The sequence below is a fragment of the Vigna angularis genome, chromosome 5 (genome assembly GCF_016808095.1).
Source record: "Vigna angularis cultivar LongXiaoDou No.4 chromosome 5, ASM1680809v1, whole genome shotgun sequence".
In the NCBI taxonomy this organism is placed as follows: domain Eukaryota; kingdom Viridiplantae; phylum Streptophyta; class Magnoliopsida; order Fabales; family Fabaceae; genus Vigna; species Vigna angularis.
In genome coordinates this window covers 37,232,249-37,243,876 of record NC_068974.1, presented here as the reverse complement: position 1 = coordinate 37,243,876, position 11,628 = coordinate 37,232,249, and the positions used below count along the sequence as shown (strand labels likewise).

Here is an 11,628-nt window from a genome sequence, read left to right as displayed (position 1 = left end):
CGGACCATGCTTCAACTAAAAAATTTCTTTTTAATGTCTGTTGTGTTCAATAATTTAAACTATCAAATGTTTTAACATGCTTTATATATGAATATGTAATTAATAATTCCTATACTGTATTTATAATCACAGTTACATTCGTTTTACCCCTTTAAATTTAAACCCAAAAAGTGGAAGTTATCCAATTATAGATTAATCTTGATTCGTTAATAATTTTCGAAATCTTGTATTTTTTAAAAAATATTTACGAAGAATCTTGTATATCTTTTAAATATTTACGGAGTATGAGTACATTTAACGTGTGTGAAATAATTTTTATTTTATATGCACTGTGATGTTAAATATAATTATCACATACTTTTCTTTAATATATTGCCACAATAAAGAAGGAATTAACTTACTCTACACTTACTCCACCCTGTAACTTTTATCATGTAAAAATTTACTAATCTAATCATTGAAAACCTACGATATTATCTTAAATAATGATGAAGTATGTAAACTTTTATATAATTTGAATTTATATCTATATAATCTTATAATCAAAACTTGCTTATATATGAAAAGCACATTTTTTTTGTTACAGAAAAATCTAGATTAAGAAAAAGGTGCCTTATAAAATCAAAAGAGTACCAACAAGAATAACAATAATATTTGTTTTCCCAAGAAAAACTATTATGTGAAGTAAGTTCGTGTTTATTATTTTATATATTATATGGAAATATCTAGCATATGGATAAAGAAACTGGTGTGGTCGTTATGGGTCACACGCAGAGAGCTAATCACGAATCCTCAACACAGAGTGTTCCCAAAGTTTGGATCCATGAAGGCTTTCAGTGCCATAAATTCCACAAATCCATGTCTTCCCAATACCCATTTCCTCAAAGTCCCTATCTTTCATCCCTTCTTCAAATTCAATCCATTCGGCCATGATGCAAACAGAGCTCACAAGCTCCCATTCACCATCAGCTGCAAGCTGAAAAGCTCCCAAGATGTCGAAAACAAAGGGAAGAGCGTGTCCCAGAAGATTGTCTTATCAGAAGCTTCCTCTCCACCGCTTACTGAGGATGGTGTCACCAATGGTGACACTGGGGAAGTTCCACAGAGCTCAAAGAAAAAAAAGGGTGGCCCTTTTGGGTTGCTCAACATACTCAGAAGAAAGACTTTGCAGATTCTCTCTAGTTTGCCATTGGCTATTGCGGACATGTTTGCTGCTGCTGCTTTGATGGCTTTGGGTATGCATATATGCTTCACTTTTCCTCTTTTCTTTCTATTACCATCAATTAACCATATGTTACCTTTGCTTCAATGATAAGTCATTAGTATGTATCAAGTTTCCAAACCTATCCGATATTTTTCTTCATTAAACATACCGTTTTGTAAGATATAAAAACATTCTCAATTGGTTAAGAGAATTTTAGGGAAAATATAATTAATGCATCATTCAACTAAAAATATCTTACATCAGATTTCTGAGAAAAATGTTATGAATAGTGATGTAGGAGTAATTTTGTATTTTGGGCAATGTAAAAACTGTGTTTTTATATATTTAAAGTGTCATTTTTTAAAGTTTTTCTATTTTTATTTAGCTATAAGTTTTGAAGTTTAAGACGACATTAATTATTCTTAATTTATTAGACCTTCATCGCTTATCTAATCTATAATTAATTTAAATAGACATAGAAAGAATAAAATTTTTTAATATTTTCATGAAAGTTGGTTGTTGATTTATATGTAAAAAGAACGAAATGAGTACCATTTTGTAACTGTTAGTAGAATAGGAGATGAAAACATGAAATGTCTACTCGAAACAAACAAGTAGTGGTCTTTGTGGATTCATCTATGCTTATTATGATGAAACCAATTCCTAGAAGATAATTGATTATTACTTTTCTTGATTCTATTTCAGTTCCTTCTTCTCTAATTCAATGAACTTTTTTTAGATTCTTGAATTAAGAGTATTCCTTAATTGAGATTCTTTCTGTTTCCCTCTCTTTTGTTACTGCAATTGGAACAAGAAGATTAAAGTATACAAGTATAGAACTTAGTGAACTATCCTAACTTTTCTTTCCCAAGTGTATTCTAGAAGATTAACATTACAATCCTTTTAGAGACAACGGGCATGTGGAGAGAAAACTCATCCATCAAACTTAGAAGAGAAAAAAATAAAATTCTATAAGCTAAATTAGCTTATGTCTCAGTTAAAACAATAATTTTATTGTAACTAATACAAAAATAGCTTCTACAAATTATAAGTTATTTTTAGTTTATAGAATAATTGATTTCACTTTCATTCTAGTTTTTCCATTCATGTATATGATAAGTTTGTTCAAATGAACCAAACATCTTTTACTTCTCTTGCTACATATAAAATCATGATCATATAGCTCATGCCCAATTATTTTATTGGTGGTGAAGTGCGCTGGAAATCACAATGTGCTCTGTATAAATGTTTGCACGTTTATCCTTGTTTCTATTTAGAGGATTGATGATGAAGCAGAAGCAGAAGCTCCTGAAATTTTTGGGAGATCTTATGATGGCTTAAGGGGTGCCATTGTAACTTTACATACCATCACTTGAATTTTCTGTGACTGCAAAATGTGCTTTAATATGATCACAATGACTTAAACTTATGCTTCTATGCCAGGAACAATTATTGAACAAGGTGAAGCTCCTGACTTTTATATCCAGAAATACCCTGAAGATGATCCTGTGTTTGGATTTTTTACTTGGAGATGGATTCTCGCCCTTGGTTTTGATCACATGTTTTCGTCCCCTGTATTTCTTGGAGTGTTGGCTCTCCTGGGTGCATCCCTCATGGCCTGCACATACACAACTCAACTCCCCCTTATCACGGTTTCAAGAAGGTTTGTTTCTCATTTTTATGTATCCATAATGCCTGAGTTGGGAAGTTTCTTTTCCACTGAAGGCCTAAATTGTTCCACAGATGGTCATTTTTGCATTCCGCTGAGGCTATACGCAAGCAAGAATTTTCAGAATCATTGCCAAGAGCATCAATCCAAGATGTTGGTACTCTTTTGATGGGAGCTGGATACGAGGTTGTAGTTCCCCTACTCATGTTCAACTATTTGCTTTTCCTTATATCCTATAGAATCAAACATTCCCATTAGACATATTTAGGAAATGATCTTTTATTAACCAACAACAGTAACAACAAAACATTATATCAGTTAGTGAGACTGCTACATGCTTTACATAACTTTACTGTAGTCAGTTAAAGGCCAAATTATCAATAATATACTTACTCATCATAGGATCTCTGTTAATAATTCCCTTCAATGTCTTTATGGGTTTCCCTCTTCATAGACTCAAAAACCATGCAATACTCTTTTTACCAGTGTGTCTAGTGATCTCCTTTGCACATGTTAAGACCACTTTAACTGATTTTTTTGCAATCTTTCATCAATCGGTGCCACACCATGCGTCATCATACTCAATCATTTTATGTTTTGTCTTTTATATATATATATATATATATATATATATATATATATATATATATATATATATATATATATATATATATAACTGTTCACAAATCTATCTATCTTAACATTCTCATCCTTGCTCTTCCAACCTTTTTTCTGTTGTTCTGTTATCCCTTTAAAATCTAATATTCACTACCATAAAATATTACTTCATTCTCATTGTTACTGGCCAACAATGAACTTGAATATTTTTGGGCTGATAAAGTGTAATTTGGATGATAGGTATTCTTGAAAGGACCATCTTTATATGCCTTTAAAGGACTTGCAGGTAGGTTGGCCCCTGTTGGAGTTCATATAGCACTATTACTTGTAATGGCTGGAGGAACTGTTAGTGCTGCTGGGAGCTTCAGAGGTTCGGTCACTGTGCCCCAGGGCCTGAATTTTGTTGTTGGTGATGTTCTGGTTCCTTCTGGCTTTCTCTCCTCTCCAACTGAGGCTTTTAATACAGAAATTCATGTCAACAGATTCTCAATGGATTATTATGAGAGTGGAGAGGTAAAAGAGATTTTTGTTTTCTATGAAATTGTCATAATGATACTTGAAAAGGTCAGTAAAATGTTGATTCTTGGTTTATTTTACAGGTTTCACAGTTCTACACTGATCTTTCCCTTCGTAACATGGATGGGAAAGAAGTAATGAGGAAGACAATCAGTGTAAATGATCCTTTAAGATACGGTGGTATCACCATATATCAAACAGATTGGAGTATTTCGGCTCTGCAAATTCTTAAGGATAATGAAGGACCGTATAACTTGGCTATGGCACCTTTACAGATCAATGGAGATAAGAAACTTTTTGGTACTTTTCTACCGGTTGGAGATATTAACTCTCCTGACGTTAAGGGAATGTAAGTTTTTGGAAATTAGGTGTGATACCAAAACATCATCTTCATCTCATCTCATCCCTTTTACTTTCTTGTGTTGTGTTGAATTTTAGATCTATGCTTGCTCGTGATCTACAATCAATCGTCCTTTATGATAAAGAAGGAAAATTTGTGGGAGTTAGACGCCCTAATTCAAAGCTCCCAATCAATATTGATGGATCAGAAATTGTCATTGTTGATGCAATAGGAAGTAGTGGCTTGGACTTGAAGGTACCACCTTAAACTCAAAACATTCAGCAGGTGTTTCAACTCTGTCATTAACTCGTTTTATTTATACAGACTGATCCAGGTGTGCCAGTTGTATATGCTGGATTTGGTGCTCTAATGATCACTACTTGCATCAGCTATTTATCTCATTCACAGGTGAATTTTCTTCTAATTGTTTGACATTGTCCATTCTCTCTCCATGTGATAATGGCGTTTTTTTTCTGACGAAGAAACAAGTGATAGTGACTTTTGGCTAAATAATATTGCTATATCATCTGAAATTTTCCTTTCAAGGAAATGTCAATGTCAATGTAGCACATACATTTTTTAACAAATAGCATGATTTATATGACCAGGACTGAAAAATTGCATATTATTGACCGTCAATTTTTTATTGGTCAACTCAGATATGGGCTTTACAAGATGGAACAACAGTCTTCATTGGAGGAAAGACTAACAGAGCAAAGATGGAGTTTCCGGAGGAGATGAACCTCTTACTTGATAAAGTCCCCGAAATTGTTGAATCAACTCTGTCTAAGCAAGCTGATAGCATTAGTGGTTAGCTTGAGACATCAAGATGGGTAAAGTTGCTCTTCAGTTGGATGACTGCAACTTATAATGGATTATTATGATCAATTTGGATAAATTCGTTCATTAACACTTACAGAAAAGAAAACAAAAAGTAAATGAATCAAACTTATGAATTAAAATCAACTTATGCATCTCAATCTTTTTGCAAGCTTTTCATTACTTTTTTCAAAAGTTGGGGATGTTTTGGTTGATTTTATCATCTCGAATAAGTTTAGTTCATTTCACTTCTTTATTTCTTGTTCATAAGTAGTTATTGCAAATTTTATCCAATTAGACCTATATAGAAGTGATAGAGTACTTTGGTATACAAATACATGAACTCCATCAATGAAGTGCCCTGTTACTTGATCAGCCAAGGATTTTACAAATGCTCGAAGGATGCCTTCCAGAAGCAACTCAAGAAAACTTTTACAGTTATATTGCATGACCTTATTTAGATACACACTCAGTTCAACATACATGTATATTTCAAGTACACTCAGTTCAACATACATGTATATTTCCTGTAATTTTTTTTGCTATAGAGCCAGTTTAATCAACATTCATATGTCTTGTGTTATTTTAGCTCCTCATTGAACAGAGAATCAAGTAGAATTAGAAATATTTTTCATAAACATGATCCACAAAATATTCCGAAACCCACAAGCAAAATATATATCTATATGCTCGCGGAGAGTGACTTCTGCTAATCAAGCTTTTTCTAAATTTGATTAGTCCATAATGTACAGGGTACTATTCTAACTGCATTAAGATGAACCTCTTGTCTTTTCCTTTTATTTTATTAAGATATTCCCATTTCCGTTGTAGTGACAAAGGCATAATCAGAGATCTTGTAAGGTAACATGGCAACATTTATAAGAACTCTTGAACTTTTGTTATTGATAATAAATCCAACAATACATAGGGCTATAAAACTCCTATAAAATAAATCCCTCGTTTCATGTATACATTGACAATGTATGTATGCAGACCTACTCTACACAAGTTGCATAGCTTCTTTACGTTTCAACTCAAAAATCTTGATGAGCGCATCTTCAACAGCCTGTTTGAAAACCAATTATGCAAAATAGTATCAAACGAAATTGAATAGAATACTAACAAAAAGTAAGCACACCGCGTCATTAGAAATTTAAATAAATATGACAAAGGTCACTTGTATCAGATATTTCATGGGTAAGTAACCATCTGAGTTGGATATAGCACGATAGTTTAAAATAGGAGATGAAAATACATTTGCTACAAGTTTAAAAAATGCAGAACTATGCTGGAGAAATCCACAAAAAAGAAGAATGAAAGGCTACAAGTTACCTTGTCTGGAGTGGATGCACCAGATGTTACACCAATTGTTATTGGACCTTCTGGCAACCAGTTTTCTGTCTCCACTAGCTCTCCATGCTGATAGTCCAGAAAAAACATTCTATTAATAATAAGGCTAAAATGAGTTAATAACTTTAACAAGCTACAAATCTCTGTATGCACGCTTACGTTCAACTTGTGTGCTATTTTGTTTCCGGGACCAATTCTTTGATCACTGTCAATCCAATAAGAAGGGATTCCATATTCCTCAGCTATCTCTTGCAGGTGTGATGTATTGCTAGAGTTCCATCCACCAACTACTAATATAAGATCCACATGTTCCTCCACCAGTTTGTACATAGCATCTTGTCGTTCCTGATAGAAAATTCAACTTAGCTGTTGAATAGACAGAAAGCGTACAGAACAGAACTGACCCGCAATTAAGTCATAGATATATAATATATGCTACTGACTGAACAAGCATGTCAAATCACAATAGACAAGGGGAGTGAAACCACACCTGTGTAGCATCACAAATTGTGTTGAAGCTCATGAAGTGCTCGTTGACGTTCTCCACACCATATTTGCGCATCATAGTCCTCTCCAATAGTTTCCCTGCATAATCAGTAAAATACATACCATAAGGACTTAAGATAAAGATATGTGAGTTACACACCACCCACAACAAAACCTCCAAAAATAATACAAACCAATCTCTTCTGTCTCTCCCTTGAGCATCGTTGTCTGATTTGCGATGCCAAGCTTTAGCAGGTCCTTGTCTGGATCAAACCCCTTGGAAACAGCAAATTTAAATTTCTGCACATAAATAAATAATAAACAATCATGATAGTGAAAACTACAGGGTTTAGAAAACAAGATTAATCACATGATAACAAAACCGTACCTCTAACAATGCTTCTTTGGTTGAACTGGACCCATTAAGTTCACCACCAAGAACATAGTCACAAACATATTCAGCCTGTATAAAGTAACAGTCATACAAAAATTACAACAAATTCTTGAAGGCATTCACCACACACATATTGAGTAAAGCAGCAGCCTAGGACAGACCTCTGACATATTCTTCACAATTATATATTTTCCAGCAAAAGAAGCAGTTGCCACAGTTTCCTCATGGGCGTATTTACCATGAATTACAGAGGTATAATCTCCTTGCTTGTGCTTTTCAACGGAATTCCAAACCTTAAAGACAATTTATTGAAGAAGTAATCTCAGTATTTGGTGATACATGACAATATGAATTGAAGTTGTGCAGATCAGCACAATATCAAACCATATATACAAAAAAGAGTACCTTTGCAACCCATGGACAAGTTGTATCAACAATCCGAACATTTTTCTCACTCAAAGTCAACATCTCTTCCACTGCTGCTCCAAAAGCTGGCAATATGACTACATCACCATTGTCGATAACATCAAATTGTTTAGAACCTTCTTCCAGAGGAAGATTCTGCACTTTCATATCCTCTAGCCTCTGCATGAAAAACTCATGAACATTAGAAAACAGTGTACAAGAAAAAGGGCGGCAATCGACCATCAAATTCAGGACACGAATAAATTTTTTTACCAACTTCCTGAACAATGGCATAACTTCAAACTACCTACTAAAAAAATCGACATTATTTATGGTTAAGGAAATCCAAAGAGACCTTAGAAACGGTAGGATTGTGAATGATTTCATTGGTGAGCCATATTGTCTCAGTAGGAAACTGTTTTCTGGCCTCGTAAGCAATTTGAACAGCCCTCTCAACTCCCCAACAGAATCCAAATGCTTCAGCCAGCTTCACTGTCACATTACCCCATGTATACTCGAACCCATTTTCCTTCAAAGTCTTAATGATGTCACCTACAATTACACAAAATAGTACACATGAAAAAAATCACTACAACAACGAACAAAACATGACATGCAATTACAGAGGAGCATATCTTAGGTAAACCCCCAATAATAAAAACATTTAAAAACTAACAAAGAGTTCAATTTCCATGAAACGTAAGAAACCCGTCCCAACACAAGAATACAACCAACGACAAGTTATCCAATCTCTCTCCGCTCCAACTCGGGACCCAAATAAACGCATGCCCAGAAAGAAAGTACCAAGCTTTTTCATGCAAATCAATTCAAAATCACATAAAAAGAAGTCAGACACTAATTTGGAACTCAATTTAAGGAGACATACTGGTGTATTCGCTATTCATGAGTTGGAGGGTCTCTTCCTTGTACCCAAAGCCTTTGCGATTATAATTCTTACTCCTAGTAAGATTCTTCCGAAACACCTTTGGGTTGAACTCGGAATCCACAGACGCGGAAGGGGAATCTCCGGAGCATCGGATGGAGAAAGGTTTCCGGCAGCGGATTCTGGTGAGAGATTCTGGTAAAGCGATGTCGGCACGTGAGGCAGGGAGACGGCAAAGATGCGCAGAGAAAGCCATGACAGATAGCATTACAGAACTTCAACCCAACACAACAATGTCTCAATGTGCGTCAGTTTTTTATGGCTGCAAACTCGTCTTCCCTGCTTTATTTTTCAACTTTTCTTTATTTATTTTATTTATGTTCAAAGCAGCTTTTTTTTATATTATTATTATTATTATACATTCTAATATGATGAAATGTAATATGAAATCTCACAATTCATTTTGAAATTTGTTTTTTTATAATGTTTCCCTTTTTTCTGGTTAGGTTCCCGTTGTTTTTTTAGCTGACTAGGATGCTAACCATATTAAACAGTTCCCAATGCCCCCGTGACAAGCCATGTCTGGGATTAAAAATTATTTTTTCTTTTATTTGTTTCCTGAATCTATAAACATTAAAAAATATCCCCCTTTAATAATCTTAATTTTCATTTGTGAAAAAAAATCCCCCTTTTTTTGTTTAGGGTTACCAAGTGATGCATTGATACAAATTTTACAAATTCAATTTATCCTTTCAATGTGGAAATTAACCTAACATGTCATATAGTACAGCTTTTTATATTTTATAATATATATTTAAAATAAATAATATTATTATGAATATGATATTATGTTATACTTAATGTCACTTATTAAAAATTTATTGTTAATAAATAATATGTATTTGGAAAACCATTTAAATCACTTTCAAGGGTTCTTTTTGGCATTTCAATAAAGGTGGATTCTAAAGTTGCATTGAATGCAACTGATGACCAAACACACCTTAAGGTGGTGGATAAATAGGAAATAGATCCAAGTATATTATTTCAATAATTGTTATATATATATATATATATATATATATATATATATATATATAAAGTAATTAACAAAAAATAAGAACATAAAAATATTACCACATGTTATTTTCTTTAAAAATATAAAACATAAACATGAGATTCATGTATTGATGTGTCCTTTAAGAGAAAACTAGACATCTCTAAAGCAGTTTTCATAATAAAAAAATAGTTTTTACTTATTTTTTACTTTAAAGAGTGGTGAATAGGCTGCCACCCAATTTCTTACAATACTCTAAATAATTTATTTTTCTCTAAAATAATTTGACAGAGAAAGAAAAAGAATTAAAAAATACATTAAAAATTAATTAAGAATTCAAAAATTGTATTTCACGTGTATCTTCCTATACCTTAAAAAGTGTGTAAAAGAACTCTTTTACTGACACATCTGAGGAACTACTGTAACTACTGTTTAATTGGATAAGCAAACGGTTGAAAATTATTAAGTTTGCTGGGAGACAGCTATTATACAACTACTATTTTTTTATGTAAAGGGAAATTTTGGATAAAGCATATTATTTCTATCACATTTAATAATTTTATATTATTTAAAATTATATCAGATATCATTTAAATATATTTTCATTTTTATCTTATGAGACGTTTTATAAAATAAAACTATGATAAATAAAATTTCAAAATAAATAATACCTTATACAATAATTAACTCTAACAATAATTAATTATTTTCTTAGATCTTCACTGAGAAATTTATGTTTTCACCACAAACCATACATCGTAACTATTAAAAATATAAGATATTAAAGCAATTAAAATACAATTCATGTGCCTGAAAGACCGGGCCTAGTTTCTTAAAAACCGAGTCTAATTTAATGGGACAAAAACTAGGTAGGTACTGCATGTCTAACAACTGGCGATAATTGAACAACTTTATCAGAACTCTGATATTTTTCTTTTCTAGAATTTCATCCATAAAAATTTCTCATAATAGTCAAATTAATTTAATTAAAATATATATCGCAAACAAAGTCCAAGCTATATAATTTTTTAAATTTTGCTGACTGGCTGCGTAAAACTATGTTTAAATTTTCATTAGGGTTTTCAAGATCGGGTAGCTTTGACTTGATTTGTTGTGGCGTTTTTGACTATATAACAGATCAGACTTTCAGAATAATCGTCTAACTAATATGTTAATATTCTCTTGATAGTATTTAATTGTTCTGTTTTTAATGTAATTTTAAATAAATTATCTATAAATTTCCTTATTTTATTTTCTATCCGGATTTTTTTAAAATAACATATAGAAAAATAAACTTTCCTCTAAAAATAAATAAATAAATAAATATTATTTTTTATTTTTAATTTATTTAGTCAATTTGTATGAAGACTTTATTGGTTTGAAAGCACAGACCATAAATTGTGAAGAAAGAAATATGAGGACTTGGTCATTATTGACTAAAGAAGCACCCTAAATTAAATAATTATTTTCTCTTTACCAGGTCAAAGTTATAATAATATTTTTTAGAAATAAAAAATGTTTGAGAAGATATATATGTAGTAGGTATTTGAATTGAACCTCGTATGGTACCTGTATCAACTGTTTTGCACGCAGATATGTCATGTTTGGCGTGGATCCAATGTTTTTAATTTAATTTGGATATTTTGAAGCAAACTCTTTAATTCAGGTTCACACGATTCCTATATATATATATATATATATATATATATATATATATATATATATATATATATATATATATATATATATATATATATATATATATATATATATATATATATATATATATATATATATATATATATATATATATATATATATATATATATATATATATATATATATATATATATATATATATATATATATATCAGGTGTATTTGTAAAACA

The 11,628-nt window shown here is 31.8% G+C and overlaps 2 protein-coding genes across 3 annotated transcripts; one reads left to right on the top strand and one right to left on the bottom strand.

Annotated features, from left to right (window-relative positions):
* The first annotated feature begins 700 nt into the window (after positions 1-700).
* On the top strand, positions 701-5,747 carry LOC108340399 (cytochrome c biogenesis protein CCS1, chloroplastic). 2 transcript variants are annotated; one of them, XM_052877421.1, is made up of 9 exons: positions 701-1,235; positions 2,648-2,867; positions 2,948-3,059; positions 3,732-4,004; positions 4,091-4,356; positions 4,446-4,602; positions 4,672-4,755; positions 5,007-5,180; positions 5,543-5,747. In XM_052877421.1, exons 1-8 carry the CDS (start codon positions 716-718, stop codon positions 5,160-5,162), a joined length of 1,788 nt encoding a protein of 595 aa, XP_052733381.1. In that variant the 5' UTR covers positions 701-715; the 3' UTR covers positions 5,163-5,180; positions 5,543-5,747. The 2 variants fall into 2 exon arrangements, with proteins under 2 accessions (XP_052733381.1, XP_017433249.2); XM_017577760.2 differs by having other exon boundaries at positions 5,007-5,747.
* Positions 5,748-6,041: 294 nt separating this feature from the next.
* LOC108340401 (4-hydroxy-3-methylbut-2-enyl diphosphate reductase, chloroplastic) lies at positions 6,042-9,036 on the bottom strand. Its single transcript, XM_017577761.2, has 10 exons — positions 8,688-9,036; positions 8,157-8,353; positions 7,802-7,981; positions 7,558-7,689; positions 7,391-7,465; positions 7,197-7,302; positions 7,007-7,101; positions 6,676-6,861; positions 6,499-6,585; positions 6,042-6,232 (listed from the first exon to the last, which is right to left on the bottom strand). The coding sequence occupies exons 1-10, from the start codon at positions 8,950-8,952 to the stop codon at positions 6,167-6,169; spliced, it is 1,389 nt and encodes a 462-aa protein (XP_017433250.1). The 5' UTR covers positions 8,953-9,036; the 3' UTR covers positions 6,042-6,166.
* Between the last annotated feature and the right edge of the window lie 2,592 nt (positions 9,037-11,628).

Bases quoted from the DNA above. Each gene is read 5' to 3' on its own strand.
- LOC108340399 (XM_052877421.1), top strand. From the start codon at position 716: ATGGAAATATCTAGCATATGGATAAAGAAACTGGTGTGGTCGTTATGG. The intron at 4,357-4,445 runs GTAAGTTTTTGG...GTTGAATTTTAG, and splicing joins TCTCCTGACGTTAAGGGAAT to ATCTATGCTTGCTCGTGATC. The intron at 4,756-5,006 runs GTGAATTTTCTT...TGGTCAACTCAG, and splicing joins GCTATTTATCTCATTCACAG to ATATGGGCTTTACAAGATGG.
- LOC108340401 (XM_017577761.2), bottom strand. From the start codon at position 8,952: ATGCTATCTGTCATGGCTTTCTCTGCGCATCTTTGCCGTCTCCCTGCC. The intron at 7,102-7,196 runs GTTTGTATTATT...CTGATTATGCAG, and splicing joins GGGAGAGACAGAAGAGATTG to GGAAACTATTGGAGAGGACT. The intron at 6,586-6,675 runs GTAAGCGTGCAT...CTGGACTATCAG, and splicing joins AAATAGCACACAAGTTGAAC to CATGGAGAGCTAGTGGAGAC.